This window comes from Desmodus rotundus, chromosome 2 (genome assembly GCF_022682495.2).
Source record: "Desmodus rotundus isolate HL8 chromosome 2, HLdesRot8A.1, whole genome shotgun sequence".
Taxonomy (NCBI): domain Eukaryota; kingdom Metazoa; phylum Chordata; class Mammalia; order Chiroptera; family Phyllostomidae; genus Desmodus; species Desmodus rotundus.
In genome coordinates this window covers 116204330-116228724 of record NC_071388.1, presented here as the reverse complement: position 1 = coordinate 116228724, position 24395 = coordinate 116204330, and the positions used below count along the sequence as shown (strand labels likewise).

Below are 24395 nucleotides of genomic sequence, written 5' to 3'. Positions count from 1 at the left end.
CTTGAGAGGGCTGAATGCTCCCCACCCCCCATGACAAATAGGCTTTTTGGATAGTGACAGGACAACCTCGAAGCTGCCAGCTGACAGGGCTACTCGTACAAGTTGGCAGGTGGATCTGTCAAGGGCGATGAAACTCGGGAATGTTTGTACAGGTAAATGGTGTGATGTTGGGTCCTCACTGGAATGCCTGCATCCATCCCAGGCCACCTGTCCCACCTGCCTTGGAAACAGGTGGAATGAGCTCTGGGACACAGGTACCAGCTCACAGGGCACTCTTCTCCAGGCCCTTGACCTGATTTGTGTTTTCTGCAAGGTCCTTTATAGGTCTGCAGGGAAGACCTTTGGAGCCACAGTCCCCTGGGCCACAAATCTGTTGTAGATTTGGGGTCCTGCACATTACTTTCTTTGGAACAGATTCTGTGGCCAAGATACTTTTCAGACTTAATCAGGCTTGGCCTCTCAGGTTTCTTTTGGTCCTAACATTTTCTAATGTGGGACCCCACTCATCTACCCTGATCACTGGGCATCCTGTCTCATTCCTAACCACGGCAGGTATCTCCCCAGGGTCCTTTTAGAGTGTCCTTCTCATCTTCTACCCCTAGTTGAAGGGTCAGGAGGTCCTTGGAGATGGCCACACCAGCACTCCTGGCTCTGTGAGAGCCCTTGACACGTTAGCTTGTCTGCTTCACAGTCTCTGATGCGGGTCCTGTGACAGTGATCATTGTACAGATGAGGGGACCAAGGCACAGGAAGGTGACATGAAGCAGCAGTGGGGCCAGGCTTGGCTACTGTGTCAGCTGCAGCCTCAGTACTGTCCACCACAACATTGTGGCATCTGGCCCAGGTCCCGTCTGCTTCTTGTGGCCTCTTCCCTTTGTCTTTGCCTTACTACCTGAGGGTGTCTCAGTTAGATAAGGTTGTGTAACAAAAATACCATAGTTGAGGGCTTAAATGACAGACATTTATTTCTTATAGTTCCGAAGGCTAGGAAGGTTGAGATGAAGGCATCAGCAGATTCACTGTGTGGTTGCTGGTCATTCATAGATGGCTGTCTTCTCTCTGTGTCCTCATGTGGTGGACGGGATGAGGGAGCTCTCTGAGTTCCTTTTATAAGGGTGCTAAGCTCGTTTATGAGAGCTCCATCCAAATGCCCTAATCATTTCCCACAGGCCCCACCTCCAAATATCATTACATCAGGTGTTACGATTTCAACCTAAATTTGGGGTGGGGGAACATACACATTCAGTCTCTAGCACAGTGGACTGGTCCCAGGACTGCCCAGGTTCCTGTGTGCTGAGGGCCATGTAGCACTCGCGTCTGGCCTCTCCCCGTAGCATGTGGTCAGATGTGTGGCTAGCCCTTGCAATGAACACTTCTCTCCTCTCTGTATGCCTGCCCACCCCTCCTGGAGACCGACCTCAGGGCCCTGCCCCTGTGTGGAGTGGTTTGCACTGGCCTCAGCTTCAAGAGCTCTCCTTTTCCAGCAGCTATTTTGTCATATTTTGTCAAGCAACACCTCTTGGAAAGGCCAGCCTATGGCTCTGGAGTGGGCGGTGCATAGTGGCAGGCCCAGTCTGAGGCCCTGGTCCTGCCAAGTTCTGTGTGGGGGCAGGTCTGACAGAGAGCAAGCAGCCTGGGCCTCAGCCCACCGGACACCAGCCAGCTTGGGGTGTTGGAATTTCCTGTCTGATTTTCATTTCCCCCTCCCCCTACCTAGTGAGACAGAAACACTTTTTAATTGCACACTGTAGAGTGCCATTCAGGATATTATTATTCTTATTAAGTGCTTCCTGTGGAGCAGTGCCTGGGAATCAGCAGAGGCCTCTGGAAGCAGCCTGTCCTGGGCTTATTATTGGGAGTAATAGTGCCATTTGCAGAAGGCCTGAAAGCAGACTTGCCTGGCCACGGAGAAGGAGGCTTTCCTGGACTCCTCTGCACTGTCATGCCTGCAAGCTCTGATGTTTGGGCTGGTGACTTCGTTCCCACTGGGAGAGGCCTTGGCCATCTGAGTCAACATGTCTGGAGGGTTGGCCTTTGAAATCGTCCAAGTTTCATAGTTGACTGAAGCCAGCCCAAGCCAGGGAGGCATGCGTGTGTGCTGTCCCCTGTGGCTTCTTACCAGCCCTGCATGCACCTTTGTTCTTGAAGCATGGAAAAGCATAAATATCATGATGCCTTCAAAGCTTACCTTCCTCATGATGCCCATTCTCCTTGAGTCCACTACACAGAAGCACTGGTACATGGGACAGCACGCTAGTCACCATCTTCAGATGTCAAACCCAGGGCTGTCTCATCAACAATGTTGAATGTCTTCAGCTGCAACCATTTTCTACCTAGTAGAATGCATCCATCACAGGCACAAATATGAGAAATAATCTCCTCTTATTTACTGTCCCAAGTGGGAACTCTGATGCTACAGCAGGTGCTGGAAATGTACAAAGAGTAATAGGCCAATGGATCTCCAAGTATTGGTCCTGAAAAGCAATTCAGCACACCTGGGTACTTATTATAGGTGCAGATTCCCAGGCCCACTGAAATGGGAAATTTGGGAGTGGGGCCCAACAATGGTATTTTTTTTTCTTTTTCCAATTATTAAATTATTTTATTGTTGTTCAATTACAGGTGTCTGCACTTTCTCCCCAATTCTCTACCCCATCCTAGCAAAAACCACCTCCCTCCCCTGTTTCCACTCTCCCCCTTGGTTTTGTCCATGTGCCCTTTATAGTAATTCCTGAAAACCCGTCTCCCCAATATCCCTTCCCCCCTCCCCTCTAGCTATCATTAGACTGTTTTTTAACTTCAATGCCTCTGGTTATCTTTTGTTTGCTATTTTCTTCTGTTGATTATGTTCCAGTTAAAGGTGAGATCATATGGTATTTGTCCCTCACCACCTGGCTTATTTCACTTAGCATAATGCTCTCCAGTTCCATCCATGCTGTTGCAAAGGGTATAAGCTCCTCCTTTATCTCTGCTGCACAGAATTCCATTGTGTAAATGTACCATAGATTTTTGATCCACTCATTTGCTGATGGGCACTTAGGTTGCTTCCAGTACTTGGCTATTGTAAATTGTGCTGCTATGAACATTGGGGTGCATAGGTTCTTTTGGATTGGTGTTTCAGGGTTCTTAGGGTATAATCCCAGCAGTGGAATTGCTGGGTCAAAGGGCAGTTCCATTTTTAGTTTTCTGAGGAAATTCCACACTGTTTTCCACAGTGACCTCACAAGTCTGCATTCCCACCAACAGTGCACTAGGGTTCCCTTTTCTCAGCATCCTCTCCAACATTTGTTTGTGGATTTGTTTATGTTGGCCACTCTGACTGGTGTGACATGGTACCTCATTGTGATTTGAATTTGCATCTCTCTGATGGCTAGTGATGCTGAGCATCTTTTCATATGTCTCTGGGCCCTCTGGATGTCTTCCTTGGAGAAGTGTCTGTTCAAGCCCTTTGCCCATTTTTTAATTGGGTTGTTTGTCTTTCTGGAGTGCAGCTGTGTGAGTTGTTTATATATTTTGGAGATCAGGCCCTTGTCTGAGGTATCATTAGCAAATATGTTTTCCCATAATGTTGGTTCTCTTTTCATTTTAATGCTGTTTTCTTTAGCCATGCAGAAGCTTTTTATTTTCATGAAGTCCCATTTGTTTATTCTTTCCTTTATGTCCCTTGCTTTAGGGGACATGTCTGTGAGGATGTTGCTGCGTGGAATGTCTGAGATTTTCCTGCCAATGTTTTGCTCTTAAGACTTTTATGGTGTTACGACTTATATGTGAGTCTTTTATCCACCTTGAATTTATTTTTGTGGATGGTGTAAGTTGGTGATCGAGTTTCATTTTCTTGCACATAGCTGTCCAGATCTCCCAACACCACCTGTTGAAGAGGCTATTTTTGCTCCATTTTATGCTCCTGCCTCCTTTGTCAAATATTAATTGACCATAGAGACTTGGGTTCATTTCTGGGCTCTCTGTTCTGTTCCATTGGTCTATGTGCCTGTTTTTATGCCAGTACCAGGCTGTATTGATTACAGTGGCCTTGTAATACAGTTTGGTATCAGGTATTGTGATCCCTTCTGCCTTGTTCTTCTTTCTCAAAATGGCTGCAGCTATTCAGGGTTGTTTATGTTTCCATATAAATTTCTGAAATGTTTGTTCTATATCTGTGAAATATGTCATGGGTACTTTAATAGGGATTGCATTGAATCTATAAATCACTTTGGGTAGTATGGCCATTTTGATGATGTTAATTCTTCCAATCCATGAGCATGGTACATGCTTCCATTAATTTGTGTCTTTCTTAATTTCTTTCTTCAGTGTTTTGTAGTTTTCTGAGTACAGGTGTTTTACCTCCTTGGTTAGGTTGATTCCAAGGTACTTTATTTTTCTTGTTGCTATATCAAATGGGATTTTTTTTCTGACTTCTGTCTCTGATATTTCATTGTTGGTGCATAAGAATGCCTTTGATTTCTGAGTATTGACTTTGTATGCGGCTGTTTTGCTCAATTCATTTACGGGGTCAAGTAGTTTTTTGGTGCAGTCTATAGGATTTTCCATGTATACTATCATGTCATCCGCAAATAGTGACAGTTTCATTTCCTCCTTTCCAATTTGGATGCCTTTTATTTCTTTTTCTTGTCTGATTGCTGTGGCTAGGACTTCCAATACTATGTTGAATAGGAGTGGTGAGAGAGGGCATCCTTGTCTTGTTCCTGATGTTAGTGGGAAAGCTCTAAGTTTTTGTCCATTGAGTATGATGTTGGCTGTAGATCTCTCACATATGGCCTTTATCATGTTGAGGAATGCTCCCTCTATTCCCACTTTATTGAGTGTTTTTATCAGAAATGGGTGCTGTACCTTATGAAATGCTTTTTCTGCATCTATTGATATGATCATGTGATTTTTGTCTTTGCTGTTGTTGATGTGATGTATTGTGTTTATTGATTTGCGAATATTGTATCATCCTTGCATCCCTGGGATGAATCCCACTTGGTCATGGTGCATGATCTTTTTAATGTATTGCTGGATGTGGTTTGCCAATATTTTGTTGAGAATTTTAGCATCTATGTTCATCAGCGATATTGGCCTGAAGTTTTCTTTCTTTGTTATGTCTTTATCTGGTTTTGGGATTAGGATGATGTTGGCTTCATAAAATGGGTTTGGGAGTCTTCCATCTTCTTGAATTTTTTGAAATAATCTGTGGAGGATGGGGGTTAGCTCTCCATTAAATGCTCTGTAGAATTCTCCTGTGAAACCGTCTGGTCCAGGGCTTTTGTGTGTCAGCAACTTTTTGATTACTGTTTCAATTTTACCAGGTATTATTGGTCTGTTCAGACTTTCTGCTTCTTCTTCATTGAGTTTTGGAAGGTCATATTTTTCTAGAAATTTGTCCATTTCCTCTAGGTTTTCACATTTCTTGGCATATAGTTCTTTGTAGTAATTTCTTACAATCCTTTGTATTTCTGTGGTATCAGTTGTAGTCTCTCCTCTTTCATTTCTGATTGTGTTTATTTGGGTCATCTCTCTTGTTTTCTTGATGAGCCTGCTTAAGGGCATATGGATTTTTTTTTTCTCTTTTCAAAGAACCAGCTTCTAGATTCATTGATCCTTAGAATTGTGCTTTGGTCTCCATGTCATTTAAATCTTCTCTGATTTTTGTTATTTCCTTATTTGTACTTCCTCTGGAATGTCTTTGTTTTTGTTCCTCCAGTTCCTGTAGGTGTAAGGTTAGGTTGTTTATTTGAAATGTTTCTATTCCTTTTAGGTAGGCCTGTACCTCTATGAACTTCCCTCTCAGGACTGCCTTTGCTGTGTTGCATAGGTTTTGGTTTGTTGTGAGTTCATTTTCATTTGTTTCCAGAAAGTTTTTGATTTCTTCCCTAATCTCATTCTTGACCCATTAATTGTTTAATAGCATGCTATTCCATCTCCATGATTTTGAGTGTTTGGGGGTTTTTTCCTTGAGATTTGTTTCTAGTTTCAGTCCCTCATGGTCAGAGAAAATGCTTGATATGATTTCAATTTTCTTGAACTTGTTGAGGCTTGTTCTGTGTCCTGTCTTGTGGTCTATCTTTGAAAATGTTCCATGTGCATTGGAAAACAATGTGTATTTTGCTTCTTTGGGATGAAAGGCTCTATATATATCAGTTAAGTCCATTTCATCTAGGGTATTGTTCAATGACACAATATCTTTGTTGATATTTTGTTTGGAATATCTGTCTATTTTTGACAGTGGAGTGTTAAAATCCCCTACTACAATTGTGTTGCTGTCAATATCTTTCTTGAAGTCCTCCAAGATTTTCTTTATGTATTTGGGTGCTCTTATGGTGGGTGCATATATATTTACAATGTTTATGTCTTCTTGGTGGATTCTTCCTTTGAGTATTATGAAGTGACCTTCTGGGTCTCTCTTTATGGCCCTTTTTTTGAAGTCTGTTTTGTCTGATATGAGTATTGCTACCCCGGCTTTTTTTTCCTGTCCATTTGCTTGGAAAATTTGTTTCCAGCCCTTCACTTTCAGTCTGTGTAGGTCTTCTGTCCTGAGATGGGTCTCTTGTAGGCAGCATATGTGTGGGTCATGCTTTCTTAACCATTCAGGTATTCTATGTCTTTTGATTGGAGCATTTAATTCATTTACAGTTAAGGTTATTATTGATAGGTACTTATTCATTGCAGATTTTTTGTACCTGAGTTCCTCTCTCTCTCTCTCTGTCTTTCTTTTCCTTCCTTTTCTTAAAGCAGTCCCTTTAGCATCTCTTGTAGAGATAGTTTGGTGGAGGTATATTCTTTTAGACTTCTTTTGTCTGGGAAACTCCTTATTTGGCCTTCTATCTTGCTTGAGAGCCTTGCTGGGTAAAGTAGTCTTGCTTGCAGGCCTCTGGTTCTCATTACTTGAAATATTTTTTGCCATTCTCTTCTTGCTTGGAGCATTTCCATTGACAAGTCAGCTGTTAACCTTATTGGGGCTCCCTTGTATGTTACTTCCTGTTTCTCCCTTGCTGCCTTTAAGATTGTCTCTTTGTCTTGGAATTTTGCCATTTTAATTATGATGTGTCATACAGAGGGCCTCTTTGGGTTCCTCTTGCTTGGGACTCTCTGTATTTCCTGAATTTGTGTGACTTTTTGTCTCCTCAGATTAGGGAAATTTTCCATCATTAGTTTTTCAAACAGGTTTTCTATCCCTTGCTCTTTCTATTCTCCTTCTGGTATCCTTATTATACAGATATTATTACGTTTCATGTTGTCCTGAATTTCCCTTGACCCTCTTCATTCTTTCTGAGACTCTTTTCCTTTCCTTGCTTATTCTGGGTGTTTTTTTTTACCTTGTCCTCCAGTTCACTGATACAATCCTCTGCTTCATGGAGCCTGCTTTTGATTCCTTTTACTGTGTCCTTCAGTTCAGGAATTGTATTCGTTATTTCCTCTTGGCCCTTGTTGATAGTTTCTATTTCCTATTTCATGTTGATATAGTTTGCAGTGAGTTCATTGTAATTTCCCTGTATTTTTTTTAATTTTAATTTTGTATTGTTATTCAATTACAGTTGTGTGCCTTTTCTCCCCATCCCTCCACCCCACCCCAGCTGAATCCCCCTCCCTCCCCCACCTCCACCCTCCCCCTTGATTTTGTCCATGCGTCCTTTATAGTAGTTCCTGTAATCCCTGTAGTTTTTGGTAATTCTGTGTGAGCTCATTAAGGTTCCTCATAACCAATTCTTTGAACTCAGTATCTCATAGTTGACTTGCCTCTTTTTGATTTGGCATTGTTTGTGAGACTTCCCCCTTTCCTTTCATTTGGGGATTGTTTCTTTGTCTTCCCATTGTTTGTGAGACTCTTCCTGTTAGCCTCTGCTTCTTCAGTTGCTCTGTTCTGACCCCCTGGATTTATGGTGTAAACTTCTGTGATAGAATACGTGTGAGATTCAGTGGGAGAGTTTCCTTGATCTCCCGACTTACTGATTTTGGGCTGTGGTTTATTTCGGCTCCGTGTATGTCTTTGGTTTTTGGTTCCTTTTGGGTCTTTCTTTGGTGGGTCTTTCCTACCATCTGTTTATCTGAGAGTCAGTCTTTCCCCCACCTCTTGTTTTCTGTTGTGCAGGTGTGGGCAGGTTGTGTTGGAGCTGGTTCTTCCGTGTGTACAAGGTTTTGAGGCTTTTCTCTTGCTCTTGTTCAGTTGTTTGTTCTTAGTAATTTCTTCACTATTTATTTGTATTTCCAGATAGGTCCTGGGTTGAGTTAGTGTGACTTCCACTCCCTTCTTCACCTTTTTCTGTTCTTAGCTGTTGGTGTTTCCTTTGTTCGTGGGTTTCATCTTCCATGAACTATCCTGGTGCTCACAGGTTCTACCTTCTCCTCCTCCGCCCTCTGTGATTCGCACTCTCCCTGGTGCCTGTGTTCTCAGGTCCCTCGAGTTGCACTCTCTCTGGTGCACACCTCCACAGGAGTGCCGGGTGGCCGGCTGTGTGGAGATGAGACTGGAGCTGCTGCTTGTTTTTTCAGTGTCCTCTATATTTTCTGGTCTCCTATCTCATAAATGCTGGGGTACTGTTGGCTGTTCACTTTGTTTCTCAGTAGATTGGCTAGGTGTTTCACCCGTGTATAGGGGGAAATGGATTCCGTTCCCACCTATTTTGCCGCCATCTTAAGTCCCCCCCAACAATGGTATTGTAACAAAGCCTACAGTTGATTCTTAGGTCTGAGAAGTACTGGTATTAGTGTTAGGTGTTCATGGTGCCTCTTGTTATGTGTGCACATCACTTAATCCCCTGGAGGACCTCAGGAAGAGGTGTTCCTTGCCACATGTGCACATGAGAGGCCACGGAGTTTAAGCTACGATTCACACTCTACACAGCTCTGTGCGGAGCACCATCGACTCTGGACTCTGTCCACACTGCTTGAGCTGGAAGAATTAGTTATCTTTCCCTTCCCTCTAGGCCCCCGTGTATTGGCCCTGTCAGGCCTCCCTGACAGCCTCCCTGGCTACTCTGGGCTCCATGGAAATCTTTCTTCCCTGAGTCCAAGACCATTCTGGCAGCCTGTACTGCGTGGTCCCCATCAATCCCAGAGGGTGAGGCTCTGCAACTTTGCCCATGGTCTCTGCACAGCTCCCCCTGGTGAAGCAATTGTGACTGTTATTCTCTGGGACCTCCAAGGCACCCAAGTAGAGTGAGCCCTCATCCAGTGACTGAGGGGGGAAGCCTTAGGTGGGCCTGGGGCCCAGGGTTGAGAGTTGTGCCCTGCATGGTAGGCAGCTCCACTGTGGATTCTGGAGAAGGCTAAGGAGCTGGACCTGGTGCAACCCCACAGCCTGTGCCAGTCAAGGTCATGTTAAAGGGACCACATGTCTGAATACCATCATCTCCCTCTGTTAGACTGAGGGAAGGAGTGTCTTGTCCAATCTCTTCTTTGTAGCTAGCGTTGCCATTTCTGGTATCTTCTGGAAAGACTGAGCTCCAGTCTTCCCTGAAGACTGGGCCTGGGATCCTCACATGAGTGAGAGCGAGGTGTGCTGCCCTGTGGGATTTGTGATGAGCCAGCTTCAGTGGCTAAAAAAGAGACCTTAACCAAGCAGGCAGCCAGCCAGTGTCCAGCAGAAGGGCTGACTGATTTTCCAGGTCATGGGGGCACAAGGTAAACGTTCTAGTCACCACACAATTGACATTTTGCATTTTGCGGAACATCTTAGCATTCCTGTCCCCTGTGGGTTAAACAGTTTAATGGTGAATGGGTTTCCAAGGTGGGATGGAGAGCAGCAACCTCTGTGGAATGGGTCAGTCCTCCCAGAGGTGCACTTGTCCAGGCCATTGATATCCCTGCTTCCTGGAGAGGGGCACTGGGTTTACTTTAAGGCAATTGGTCATTAAAGGGACCCCACCCTCTGAACTGCCACTCTCCAGCACAATGGGAAGTGTCACCCTCCTGGGACCTGGTCACATCCTCTACTACCTTGAGCTTCTTTGCTACTAACTTTCCTGAGAGAGCTGAGTCTCTGCTGCAGAACAGGTGATATGACCGAAGTCAGATGAGGCAGGGATATGTGGGATTTGTTTAAACCCCATCCTTTGTTAAACACCATTTTAATTTTCAAATAAAATTCACAACAATATTTACTCACTGGAACTACTCGGCCACCTGTGAGTCCCCTCATTTGGGAAACGCTGCAGTTCAGAGTAGCTGTCCTGAGCCTCCTGTGGGATGGGCCTTGTAGGAATGGGGGTGGCGGTCAGCAAGGATTGATTTATAGGAGACGTTTCCTGCAGTGCCCAAAGCCGTGACCCAGCATTCCTGCATCTGCACTCCGTACCACAGCGAGTCAGGATCACTGAGTGTGCATGGAATGAACATCTAATCGTGGATGCCATGTCTGCGTTCCCATCTGGTGCATCGTGGTGTCCCTTACACCAGAGTTCAGGGAAAAGCTCCTGTCATGACCAGAGATTGCGGCCTTGTTCACATCTCCTCCGAGGTTCACAGTGATGGGGAAGGGAACTACCCATTCCTGAGTTCCTGCTCTGTGTCAGAGATTGTGGACATGCTGCACAGTAGTTGAGTGGGTGTCCTACCTACTTTACAGATGAAGACACTGACACTTGGAGAGCTTGTCACTTGCTAAGAAGTGACAAAACTAGGGTTCACACCCAAATCTGTCTGTTTTATGGTTCACGTGCCTCCTACTCCTATACCAACTCCTCAGACCATGGGGACAGGTCATCCCCCTTAGGGCTGTCATTTGACTGATGTGCAACTTAGGAGCAAGCCAATTTTAATCTAGCCTGTCTGCCATTTTCTCTCTCCATACTAGCACCTTCCTTCTTCAAAGATACAGGTGTTTCTTGCTGCCTGGGTCCTTCCATTAGGGGGAAAGTCAGCTGGTGAGTCTTCAACACTTTAATGGGAATTTGTTTCTGTGACTTTCCCATGGTCTGTTGGCTTTTCAGAAAAATAATGGAACAGTTTCCCTGGATATTATTTTAGGTGCAAAGAATTATAAGGGAAAGGAACATGATCAAATTAGTCTTTAATGGGGAATCCCAAGCAGAGTCCCCCATGGTGTGAGAGAAATTGGGGGCCAAGAAGTCTTTTTCTGGTTATCAGAGGCTCATTTCAGCTTATCAGAGGCCGCCTGCAGCCCATCAGAGTATCCATGGTGCTGCCACAGCACCGGCTTCCTGCAGAGTGACCCTGGGGTCCAAGAAGGATGGGATCCATGACCTGCTCTGGCCCCTGGCCCCCTGCCGGAGCCCCACAGGCTGCACTGAGATGAGTTTGTGCTCCATCCTAACTCAGGCCTGCCCTGTGCCAGCACCAGGCCTCCTTCCAGAGATACCTGCCTGTGCCATCCCTTGGTCAGTGACAGGGCAAGGCAGCTTGTCTCACTGATACCCATTTCTTCCCTGGTCCTCCATGTTGTAGCAACACATGACTTCATCTGAGCAGAATTCCGGCAGCTGTGTCAGCTGCCTGGTCATGTTTGATGACCCAGTTTTCCTGATTCTTTTTCTGAGCTGTCTGCTGATCTTGCCCCATCCTTTGCCACAGAAATTCACTAGAGTCGTTATTAATGGTGCATCAGTTAGAGCCAGGCTTCCAGGGGAGCCCCCCACCCTTACCCCTTCCTAGTGCCCTACTCACTCACACAGTGAGAGCCCTAAACCAGGGACACCATGGGCACACATGTTGCCTCACCACTGGGACCACCAGCCAAGGAGTATTTGGCATTTAAACCTTGGCACAGAAAAATTCTGGGGCTAAAAAAGAAAAGCATCATGCCACCATCCTCAGCTTCCCAGACTATTGGCTTTTCTGAGTGGGATCAAAAACAAATGTGTTTTCTTCAGAGGCGGTTGTGCAATCCATACGAAATTCCCATCTCAGAGTTTCTTCCTCAGGAACTTAAAAAGAGAGCCATTTCTTTGAAATAGCATATGGTGTGTATGTTTTTTTTCCCTCTGCCGGAAGGACATGATTTGGTTTGGATTTTTGTTTAACTTGAAGAAAGAGCCCACAATGAAAACAATGTGTGGAAGGGTCTCCTTCAACATGTTATTGAAGGCAGCTCTTGTCCTTCATGTTCATCTTCATGTTCCCTGGGTGCTTCTGACGGCCTCTCAGTGGAAGGGTTTCTCGCAGTGGCCCACAGTGGTTTCCTCCTCCCTGGGCTTGGCCAAGGGACCCCAGGCTAAGCATCTACCTCTGAAAATTTCCTCCAGGGTGTGTGGGTCAGTCCTTTCGGGTCTGAAAGGTTCTGAACCCTCGCATGATCCAGGGTCAGCCTTCATCCTCAGTTTACCTGCACCGTTGGGTGCAAATTTGGCCCCAGTGACAGTTTGGGGGTACAAAGTTGGTCCCAGAGACAGTTTAGGGGGGTGTCCTATAAGTGGGCTCAGGCGACTGGGCCTATGGCTGGTGGCTGAATGGGTGAAGAGGGCTACTGGCTCAGGCAGTCCCTCCTGTGGCCTGCTCAGGGACCCCTATGGAAGCCTCAGTGTGTCACCAGCTAAGACCAGCATGGCCCTTTCTCAGAGGAACAGGGGACCATTCCCAAATATCAAGACAGTTCTGGTGGGAGGAAATCAGAGCTCGCTTACTCCTCGCTGTACAGATGGGTAATGTGAAACCCAGAAAGGTGACAAACCTTCTGCAAAGTCCCTGGTCACTAGTGGCAGGGCCAGTCTGGGATTCCTGTCCGATGCATAGCTCTGCTCCACACCACCACCACACTACCTAGCCCTACTCATGTGGCCTTCTGAAGAGTTTCATCAAAGCACATGACTCCCTGTTCAGACCCCCCTGCCCCAGTGGCTCCCCAAATTGCCCCTCCAAAGCATCCCGAAGTCCCTCCTGCAGCCTGTTCAGGCTTATAGGACCTTCTTTCCTGTCTCTCCCACCTCAACCCTCTGCTCCAGCCAGGTTAGCCTTGGTGCTGAAATTGCCAGGTTATTCCCTTTGCACTTGCCATTTCCCCCTGTCTGGTACACCCTCTCCTGCAGGGAGCCTTTACACACTCCCACTCTATATCCAAATCTCCTTTCTGTTCCCTGGCCCAGCCCAGTTTCCTCTTAGCCCCACCATCCTCTGACATTGTGTTATATTTGCTCATTCATTTAGGGCCTGTCTGCTCTTAGGGAAGCTCTACAGCTCTGTGAAGGTGATAGTGTGGGCTGCTGTCACTACACTGCTCCCAGGACCTAGAATTGCCTGCTACATAGCACGCCCTTCATACACGCCAGATGAATGCATGAGTGGCAGAGGGAATGAAGGAAGGAAGGAACGAACTAATGAAGGAACAAATGAACGAATGACTCATTACTCCTACAGTGACTGCTGCCCAGACTTGGCCCCACCAATGTGAGTGGACTGGGCCACCTTAGTGAAGGTGGGCAGATCAGTCTGGACATCACTTGCTAGCTGATCACAGGCACTTTGGTTTGTCCTGGGGCCACACCAGGTACATTCCGTGATGGGTATGAGCCCCCTATTGCTGAGGGCCTGCTGTGTGCTAGATGCCAGGAAACCACATGGGGCTTCGTGGGGGAGGGAGAGCGAAGCCACTAACTGACTGATTATTACTCTCCTAGAAGTAGGCCTACCACTCAGAGCCTCAGTGTTCTTTCCTGAGAAATGGGGATAAGAAAAGGTTGATGGCAACACTAAATGAAACGCCATAAGCAAAGGCCCATGAGGTAGGGGGTTTCATTGATGATATGAGCACCTGTAGCACTTCCCCTCCCTGACCCAGTGGGGACTTGGCCACACTCAAGCTGCTGGCTGACCTAACACATCAACACCTACATGTGAGGAACCTCTGACATGTGTTCCCAGGCTCCTCCTGAGGACTGCAAGGGCATGAGCATGAGGGGGCTGGAACTGTGGCCCCAGCTCCTGCTATCTGCTCATTCCATGGGTGTCAGCTGCCTCAAGGGCAGCAGGGGCTGCTGGAGGACCTGACCTACCACTTGGAATTGAGAGAGAGCTGCTTCCCCAGAGACTGGGCAGAAAGGAGGGAACAGCCCCAGCTGCAGCAGGACTCTGTGGATAGCTCTCCCTTATGCTCCCCAGGCTCCTCCTCCCCCAACACACACACACACACACACACACACACACACACACACACACACACACACACACCCTTGGCCTTGTGAAGCAGCCAGATCAGTCTTGGCGCCACTCCATGTCATGTTTGCATGGTAAACTAGCATGAGCACCTCATCCCTGTAGATGTTATAGCTCTTTAGACCTGGGAGAAGTGGCACTAATTCTGTGCAGAGAAGCATCTTTGCTCACAGCTGGTTAGGCAGGGTTGGAAGGGTGGGGGAATCTGGTGTTGCATCAAGGCTGCAAGCCTGCAGGTGAGACATTGGGGAGAAGAGCACACAGGGTGTTGGGCAATGGCCAGTGGGAAGTCCAGGAATTCTGGGATGCGTGCAGCTCCAGGTTACCATGAAGACCTAGGAGTTGATATTTGCCAAGTGCTTAAAGCAGGGCCTGGTACTGTGTGTGCATTTGTTAAATACAGGAGGATCCAGGCATGCCCCTTGCACAAGGGAGTGCCTCTGAGTGTTCATTCATGCTGGGCAGAGAGAAAAGCCATGACCAGGGCCCTGGATTCTCATCCTGGCCCAATCGTTGTTCAGCTCCATGACTTTGATTCTCCCCCAGCCTCCATTTTCTCATCTGTGACATGGGTGCAGTAAAACCTACCCTGGCTGCCTCAGGGGGCTTTTGGATATGCAGGGAAATGTTCAGATATATGCAGAAACAAAGCATATTTGTTTGTTAACCATGCTGTGATCCAGTTTGCCTGGCCACATTAAACAAGCATAAAAGCCCTTTCTTGCACCTCTGGGGAGGTGAGCACTGCTTCCCTGTCTGAGTTTCCTGGGGTTCCGGAAGCCCAATGTGTCTCCTGTGTGGAAGTGGGCCAACACTGGCCCTCCCTTCTTAGAGGCCAATTACCCTTTGAGCCCAAGATTTCTGGAGTCTAAGTTTGACAAATTGATTTAATTGAGGTGTGAAAATTATTTTCTTTTTTCCCAGTCCCCATGAAAGATGCCAGTATTGTGGAATTATGGAGATAAAATTGAATATTTAAAAATTAAGTTTAGCCCTAGCCAGGTTGCTTGGTCAGTTGGAGTGTCATCTTGTACACCAAAAAAGTGTGGGTTTGATTCTTAGCCAGGGTACTTACCTAGGTTTGCAGGTTCGATCCCTAGTCAGGGCACATACAGGAGGCAGCCGATCGAGGTTTCTCTCTCAGGTCCATGTTTCCCCTCCCCCCTCCCCTCTCTCAAAATCATTTAAAAACATAGCCTTGGGTGAGGATTTAAAAAATAAGTTTAAAACGTCTGGAGAAAAATTCCTCTTGTTAAGAGTTCACAGAATTCAAATCAAGTGTCCATCAAGGGATAAATGGGTAACCAAAATGTGGTGTATTCATGGGACCCATGGTATTATGAAGGGACCTTGGGGACATGACTCTGAGTGAAGTAAGCCAGTCGTAAAAGGACAGACACTGCATGGTCCCGCTCACGTGAGGGACCTGGAATAGTCAAATTCATAGAGTCAGAAAGTAGAACGGTGGGTGCGGGCGGGGTTGGGCCGAGAGACGGGGAGTTGTCTAAATGGTGTAGGGTTTCAGTTTGGGGAGAAGAAAAAAGTCCTCTGGATGGATGGTGGTGCTCGTTGCACAACAATGTGAATGTGCTTAACTGTCCTGTACCCTTAAATGTGGTTAAAACGGTAAATTTTGTGTTATATTATTTTACCACAACCAAAAAAAAATTCATAGTGTTTAATACGGTACCAGAATCAGTTTGCACAGGAACAGTTAGCAGCATTATTTGTATGCATTTATTAAGTGGGCCTGGCAGGCTGCTGGCCTGTGTGCATGAAAAAGAAACCCTCTGCATTTCTCTAACTAGTCAGCAATTCAGACTCACCATGGATTCCTACTGGCCCATGGCAGTGAGAGCTGACTGAGAAATCTCCACTTCTTATCCTTTTTCCCAGTCTAACTACTTTTTAAAGAGCCTTGTTTTCCTGGCACCTATAATTATGTTTGCCTCCAGGGTCCCCGGGAATTTTTTTTTAATAAGCAAAGAGCATCCTACAATTATGATGATTTGTTGAGGGCAGGCCAAGTGCAGACGGGCTGACTCACCTCTGGAAACCAATGCTCACGAGTTGGCATTTACTTCTTGGAGGCACCGCCAGTGTACTTAGGGTCAGTAATTAATATTAAGAACTGGAGAATTAACATACCCACATAGGTGTCTGCTGGCTACAGCTGGAGCGGTCCCTGGCTTCACAGACGGTTCTAGGTAAATATTGCCAGCCCGTGTGGATGCCATAACCCAGGACTGCTGGAGCCACACGCAGCCAAGGCCGGGATGGGCAGAAGCCTGTCGGCTCTGTCAGCCCTGATTTGCAGCAGAGTCTGTAATCTCCCTGAGTTCAAAGAGTGCTTAGCTGCTTGCCTTTGTCAAGAGCGCAGTTGGGGATCTTTTATGTGAAAGATGTAGGATTCTCGGGCTGACTTTGATTATTTATTCATCTCCCTTCATGGGCGTGTGATAGCCGGGGCACCTCGGAGCCCCCTGTCCTGACTGCTCTTGCTCTGAAATTCATTGAGCTTTAAAGCTCTTTGAAAATTGCTTTTTGAGAGTGGGGAAAAGGTTTTGAAGTCCTGTCTCTCTCTCCTCCTGTACAGTGCCACAGCACCTTTTGCCACCGTTCCATGCTCCCTTGCCGATTGACATGAGACACCAAGAGGGACGGTACCATTATGAGCCTCACTCTGTCCACAGCGTGCACGGGTAAGTTCTGCCCTCCGCCCGCTGCCCCAGCATGCAGTCGCCTGCCACAGCGGAGGCCAGGCTGCCCGCATCTGCCACCTCTGCGCTTCTGTCTTTCTTTTTGGAGTTCCTTCCTGATCTGTATCGCCCTGAGCAGACAGTCCGCTTGGCCACCTACAAGGGCACTGACCCGGGATGCTGAGTGAATGTATGGATTGGATGTGAACACCCAGCTCCCCTCTGGTCACCTGAGAAGGAAGCAGTGCTGTCTCACACCTCATCACTTCCAAGGCTGCAGACTCTCCTGCAGTATCCAGAAGCACCTGGGGGCTCTTTACCCAGCCATACAGTGGGAATTCCCGTCAGGCCAAAGTTCTGTATACATGAGTATGGTGGCCCATATATATGGGACTACCATATATGGTATAGTGGCCTTAGTTATAGGTTGTCCCAGCATAATAATTCATAATGCCCCTTTCACTCTCTCAAGTATGCCAACTTGGACAGTAAATTATAGGGTCACCCTACTTAGAAGGATAAGCTCAAAGTTACACATCGGGGCCTCTTCCTGCTCTCTGCTTTGAGACCTGCAGTCTGTGAAACACCAGTCTGTCTCACTGTACCTCTTGAGGCCCCTAGATGATGTTGCTTTTCTTGGTCTTTATTACTTCAAGACCCATGCCCATGCCACCCCCATCCTTCTGCTTTCAGAAGAGAGGCCAGAATATTTCCCTCATCCCCAACATCTCCGCTGCTCCCACACTTGCCTTGGAGAGGACCTACTGCACAGGATCAGCTACCCTGTGGCCCCTCTTGACCCAGCCACCTCCCTGTCCAAGTTGCAGTTTGTGGTTCCAGCACAGACAACCCTGTTGGATGTTCCTGTGCCTTGGGTCCTACTGCCCAGTCTGACCATCTCCTATAGATCTTCCTCCTGGGGGCATGGGGATCCCACACACTGAGTGGGGCCCTTCCCTGGATTCCCACTGCACTGATGCACCAGAGCGATCTGTTTTACACCTGCCTCCCAGCAGGCTCTGCACTGCTGCCCTCTCATTTCCGCATCGACAATGGCTGACATGTAATAGGTACACGATCATTATTTGCTGAGCGCACAGCCTTCTGCATGCATTCCACCCACTGAAGACAAGCCCTCCTGCTCTCCTTATTCCCATTTGAATGTCCCATTTGAATGAAGTCAGGAAATAGTTGGTGAGTACTCACAAAGTTCAAAGCAAGCCCCGTGCCTGGTCAGGAGGCCGGTGACTGAGAAAGCGTCCCAGGCCTCAGTGACTCCTATTTCTGGGCACCCGTTGCCTCCCCAAGGCAGATCAAATCTGGGATTTTTGTTTTCTTTTTAAAATTATCTTCTACTTTGAAATTATTTCAGACACATAAAAGCATTTACAAAAATAGTACAAAGATTTCCACTATTACTCAAATGTTAACAATGCTATTAACTGGCTTCTAAATCTTGCCCAGGTTTGGCCTGTTGCCTGCTAATGTTTTTTCCCTCTGGTTCCAGACCCAGCCTTTGCATTTAGTTGTCATATCTCCTCAGCTACCTTTCATCCAGGACAATCGCTCAGGCTCTCTTTCATGACCATGACACTGTTGCAGAGGACAAGCCAGTGACTGTATAAAATGTCCTCCACTTGGGTTTGCCTAATGTTGCCTTTTGGTTAAATTCAGAATATATGCAATTTGGGGGAACAATAAGAAAAGAGGGGTTGTGCCCTTCCTGTCAGGGGGCACATCATGGCAATGCCTGTCATCCCTAGAGATTAATTTTGTCACTTGGTTCAGGTTGAGTTCCTCCACTTTAAAGTTGGTCCCTTTGTAATTACTAAGTGCGGGGTGGTACTTTGGTCATATGTAAGATCCTGTTTGTCATCATATTGTCATCTGCAAACTCTAACGTCCATCGGTGGCTGTCAGAAACAGGAGTCACTGGTCTTTGCCAAGTGGTGCTTTTCCGTTTCCATTGTTCCTTCCACTTTTATCTGTCACAGGTCTGTAAGGAACAGCTGTCCCTTCTCTCCCGTTTCTTTAGTTCAAATAAATGCATTAATATTTGTGATATTCTATCAGTTATAGTCTCTGGTTATCACTGCTTATTTGTTGTTCAAAGTGTCCCAGACTTGGACATTGCCTCCCATGTCTTTTGACATGTGGGGAACTTTACATTTTACTTCAGTGCATGTAGCTGAGCCTCGCTTGATTAGGACCTGCTGCTGGCAGCCTTGGACCCACTTCAGCCCTCTGCCCACCTCCAAGGGCCCACCAGCCGCAGTGACGGAGGCCACAGTTCCAGCAGCTTCTGGGGGACTCATACATTTGGAGCTAGTGGATCAATCAGGGGCATCTGAGAATCCTAAGCCTATTAAGGGAGCTGAGTCCCTATCTAGAAGGGGGTTGGAAGGGCAGATTTCCTGCTCTTTAGAAATGGTTGGCTACTCTGGCAACACAGATCTGGGGCACAGCAGGCCTGCAGTGACGTGCTGCCTGCAAGGGGCCCAGTGCTGGCTGTAGACGCGGTCTGTGCTGAGAGCGCCCTGGAGGGGGAGTCCATGCCTGTGTTCGTCACTCTGCAGAGGAACATCCAGGCTCCCATTGCCCCACATTCCTAGGAGGAGTGACAGAGATAGAAGAAGGCCCCACCATTGGCAAATGCTGTGTTGTAAACACTTCATGTTTCATCTCACTTAATACTCTCAGTAGCCCTATGAGGTGTGCATTTTGTGCCATCCCATTTTACAGATGAAGGAACTGATAGGTTAACTAAACCTCAGGGCCACCCACTTAGGAATTGGGAGAGTCAGAAATCTAATTACAGCCCCCTGAGTCCAGACACGCAGTCACACACTGGCCTCTCTGGGGAGCGAGTGGATGACCTGAGGACCCCTGGGCAGGCTCAGCTGAATCCTTCCTGAAAGCTTATACTGCCCTTTGTTAGGGTCCTGCCCCTAGGTTAGTGGTTCCCCAGCCTATTAGGAATGCAGGTTCTCGGGCCCCAGCTCAGACCTGCTGATCCAGAGACTCCAGGGTGGGGACCATGATCTGTGTGTAAGACGCCCTCTGCAGGCCCAGGTTTGAGACACTCCAGGAGAGCAGGGCCTTGTGGCTGAATGAGGGGCCCCTTAGCGCTGGCCCTCCCTGTGCTAGTGGGGAGCTGTCGCCAGGAGGTTGCCCCGAGTCTTCTCTAGGCTTTGCCACTCGCCAGCTCTGGGTTGGACACAGGCCATGTCCCACTCTGGGTCTGCTTCCTTCCTAGCCAGGGAGGGGCAGAGTGTGAGCCGAGCACCTGGAGAAGTGGAAGGTGATGATGGCAGGGAGCAGGGGAAGTTGGACCAGGCTAGTGGGCCTGTGGAAATGGTCCTGGCACTCACTGGCCCCTGTGGCTCTTTCACTGTACTTGATAACTGAAGGGTGGTGTAGCCGTTTCCTGTTGCTGCTGTAACAAATTACCTCAAACTTAGTGGGTTAAAACAATACAAACTTGTTCTCGTAGTTCTGGAGGCCAGGAGTCTGAAGTAAGTCTTATGGGCCTAACATCAAGGTGCTGGCAGAACTGGATCCTTCCGGAGGCTCCAGAAGAGAAGAATCTGTTTCCTTGGCTCACAAACCCTACCTCTCATCACGTTGCCCTTCCTCCCCTGCGCCTGTCCTCACGTGGCCTTCCACCTCTTCTGTGGTGGTTTTCTCCCTCTGCCTCTTTCATAAGGACACCTGGGATTGCTTGAAGGGTCTGCTGGCTAATCCAGGACAATCCTCAATTCAACAACTGCAATGTCCCTTTTCCCATACAAAGTACCATTCACAGGGACTTAGACCTGGACCTTTCTGAGTATCACTGTTCACTCATTTGGGATCACCAAGCCCCAGTGGTGAGTCTGGCCTCACACAGCAGAATACAATAAAGGGTGTCTGTAATTGGTGCGGGGCCTGCAGTGGGCCCGGCTCTGCACTGCGGCCTGGTGTGCTGTGTTAATTCACTTTCCAATTGCTCTGTCAGATGGGGTTATAATCTGCATCTTACAGATGCAGACACAGAGGCTCAGAGAGGTGTAGTGACTTGCATAGGTCATCCCCTACAAGGTGGGTATGCTTGCTTCTGCTCAAGGGTTGAGGGAGCGAAGGCTCCCCCTCCCAGCCAAGGGGGTCTAGACTGGTTCACAACCCAGCCATGGGCAGCAGCAGTGTTTCCCTCATCCTGTTGGGCTGGGCTTCCAGTGGCCCCACCTTGTCCTCAGGACAGTTGGTTCCCAGCCAGATCACAGGTGGGCAAGGTGAGTGCTGCAAAGCCCATGGCTTTACCCCTGCCCTCAGTGTCCCAGGTGAGAAGCAGGAGGAAAACGGCCCCTCTGGCTCTGGCTTCTGTGATTAATGTGGTCAGAGCCTGGTGGAGCGCCCGATCCATAAAGCCTCAGTTGTAGCCTACTCCTCCTTGCTGGCACCAAATGTGTCTAATTACACAAACATTGCTCAGCAAATGAGGTGCAGTGTTGTCTCCTGTCAGCCTGAGTCAAAGCCCCCGCCTGCGGCTCCCTGCACAGGGCCTCTGCTCTGGCGTCCAGGACCCCAGGCCACTGGCTCCCATGGTCCTAACAGCTCCATGATTGAGCGCTGGAGCCATTGGTCAAGTGGATGCGCCACTGAGGGCCTGCTTGGCCCTGCCCTGGCCCTCGGGGACACTGCTGCCTCCGGCCCTGCCAGGCTACCTGGCCTTGAACCCCAGTGCTGACCAACGTGAATGAATAAACCTCAGTTTTCTCATCTGCAAAAGGGCACAGTGCATAATAAGGTACCTATGCCATCTACTGAGTTGCTTTGAGAATTAAGTGGGTTAATTTAAGGGAAGCAGTTAGGAAAGTTTGGAAACATTCAGTAGATGCTAACAATGATTATTATTACTTTTGCTATTCCACTTGCCTATCAGAGAAGGAAGTTCACTACAGGCCAAGAGACCTGAGGCAGGCCACGGCAGGTCCTTGGAAGAGGCTGCTGCTGGGTGACTATGACATAGGAAGGTGGGAAATTGGACTGAAGAAATACCACTGGGGATGAAGGGAGGAGGGGTCTTTTTCCCCCAAGTAGAGGAATTTGGACTTTATCCTTTTGGCAACCAGGAGCATAAGGGGTGGTAAGATTTATTTTCAGGGTAGCTGGAGGAGCAGTTAAAGGATGGACAGAAGTGGGGACCACAGCTATCAATGTGGTCCTGGGCAAGAGGAGAGCAGGGCCAGGGCTGACCACACAGCACTGCAAGCAGGCAGCTACATGTGGGAGGCTCGGGGGTGGGGCTCAGCATGTGGACACCCAACCAGCACATCCCAGCTGGATGGCTCCCACTGCTTCTGTGGAGCTTCCCTTCCCAGTCCCCTGGAGGTACAAACCCACGATAGGACTTGCAGAGTTTACTAATGCCCAGATAGTTCCAAAGGGGTCCGTGGCACTGCCTGTGGACTCCTGGTACAGTGTATTTTATCTGTGTAAACCACAGGTGATGGGGAGACAGCTGGGGTGGGGGGGGTTATTCCTGCTGGTCAGGTGGAGTTTTCTTGTGGCCCCCAGACCACCATTCCCACCCCTGCCCCATGGGGACATGCTCCTGAGGCTCCAAGAGTCCTTTCTCAAGGCTGAGGGGGAAGGCCCTACTGTCTCTCCATTGCCTGTCAACTGCCAGTGGGATACAGGAGCATTTTGGATCTCTTCCTGCCCCTGGACACCGGCTCGACCGGATATCGTGGGGTCCTAGGCTGAGGCATGGCAGGGCCCCTAGCTGGGACCTCCCTTCTCAGTGTCATACAAACAGGAGTGTGAGCTGCCTGGGTCTGAGATACACTCATGTCCTGGTGGGAAAGGTAGATGCTCATGTCCCTGGTTCAGGCGGCCAGGGTTGAACTTCGACTCACCCCGTTGCTCAGGGTCCTGCCCATCCCAGCGCTGCCCTCAGGCATCAGAAAGGACCAATTCCAGCTGTTTCAGCCCAAAAGGGTTACAGAGACCATCTCGTGCAGCAGTTCTCAAACCTGGCTGCATGTCTGAACCGGGGTATGTCTTAAAGGTGTACATTCGTAGGCTCCGACCCCAGGCATCCTGGTTCTTTCATGCTAGGGTAAGGCCTGGGAATCTGCTTGTTTACAGGCACCTGCAGACCAGAGTCTGGGACCACCACAGGCCCCCTTGCTTATTTTATACTTAAGAAAGTGGGCCCAGAGATGTGTGTTGGCTTTCCAGAGTCATAGAGCCAGCGGGGTGGAGGGCCTTTTCTCTAAATGATGAGGATTCTGAAGCATGGGGTATTGGAAATCCCCCAGCTCCTTTCTTCACCTGTGCACAGATCTAGTGCCCACAAGTAGACCAAAATCATTCATATTCCCAGCTTGCAGAAGGAGGCGAGCATATTGGGGTGGGGGGGCAGGGAACAGCTACATCTCAACCATGAGAAGGACAGTTTCCTCCTCTCTCCTGTGGCCAGGCTCTGTGCCTGACCGCTGGCATCTATAACCCCAGCACCTGCCTAGATTCTGGACCTGACCATCCCTAATCGCTCCCCCACAGGTCACTTGATCCTGAGCCGTAGCTGCAGCGGTCACAGCCCAAGGCCACCCTGCACAGAGAAGGAGGGGGCTACTGTTAGGGACAGATGGCTCTGGGACTTAGCTATCAATTCATGTAAAGTCAACATGCTGGCTCAGGTACTTTAAGGAAAGAGAGGGGAGCCAGCTGGTGGGTGGGAGGACCTCCACCTCCCACCATCATCTGCACACTTTGTCACATGCACAAATTACCCAGAGCCCCCTGAGAGAGCTGTTAAGGATGCCTGGACCCCACCTCACCCTGGTGACTGCATACTAATGGGGATATTTAGCCCCTCTGCTGGTGTGCTTCCCTTAAGAAAGTAGTTTCTTTACCGTCACTGGCTGAGCTCATGAACTTCCTAGTCCAGGGGGATTTGAAGATGGCTTTTTCCAAGGTCAGTGTTCCATAAAGATTGCCGTGCTTGTCGTGAGATCAGTAAACACGTCTGTTCAGCCTGCGGCTCACCTGCATTGTCCTGGGCCCTGACAGCACTGTCCTCAGCCCGTCACCGAGGAAAGCGGGGGGGTCAGAAACATATTTTCTTCTTGGTTCTTGGCACAACACAGCAGGTTAACGGTTCACAGAGGACTGACTTTGTTTGTATTTCACAAAAAATGTTCTCCTCCCTCAGTAAATGTTTGTGTTTTTCAGCAACTTGTGGAAAGCTGAGACTTTCGAAGGGCAAGTCTGCCTGGATCCTGAGCCCAGAGGTTGGGTGGGCCTGGAGTCACCCACCAGGGCCTTGTCCCTCTTCCCCATTTGGCTCCTTGCTCTCCTGTCTCCAGGGAGTGCTCCTTAAAATCTGCTGTGGCTGACCACTTCTTCAGAGCACCTGGACAGCAGGTGGACACAGAGCCCAGAAAGCTCTGGGACCAGGCTATTTGTCGGGCCAGCATGGAAGTCTCCCATAGCTGTCTGAGGACTGTGACGAAAAGATGTGCAGCCTTGGCTCCCAGTGATGTGTGCAGCCCTGAGAGACCCCTCCAGGCAGGTCCCTTCCCCTCTCTGGGCAGTCACAGCAGCCTGCGT

At 48.4% G+C, this 24395-nt stretch overlaps 1 protein-coding gene across 1 annotated transcript in view; it reads left to right on the top strand.

Annotated features, from left to right (window-relative positions):
- Nucleotides 1-24395, top strand: part of GLI2 (GLI family zinc finger 2) — a 257455-nt gene that overhangs the window by 177204 nt on the left and 55856 nt on the right. The window contains exon 3 of the mRNA XM_024569726.3: nucleotides 16697-16802. Within this exon, the coding sequence (XP_024425494.2) occupies nucleotides 16697-16802 (106 nt within the window). The remainder of the gene's footprint in view (nucleotides 1-16696; nucleotides 16803-24395) is intronic.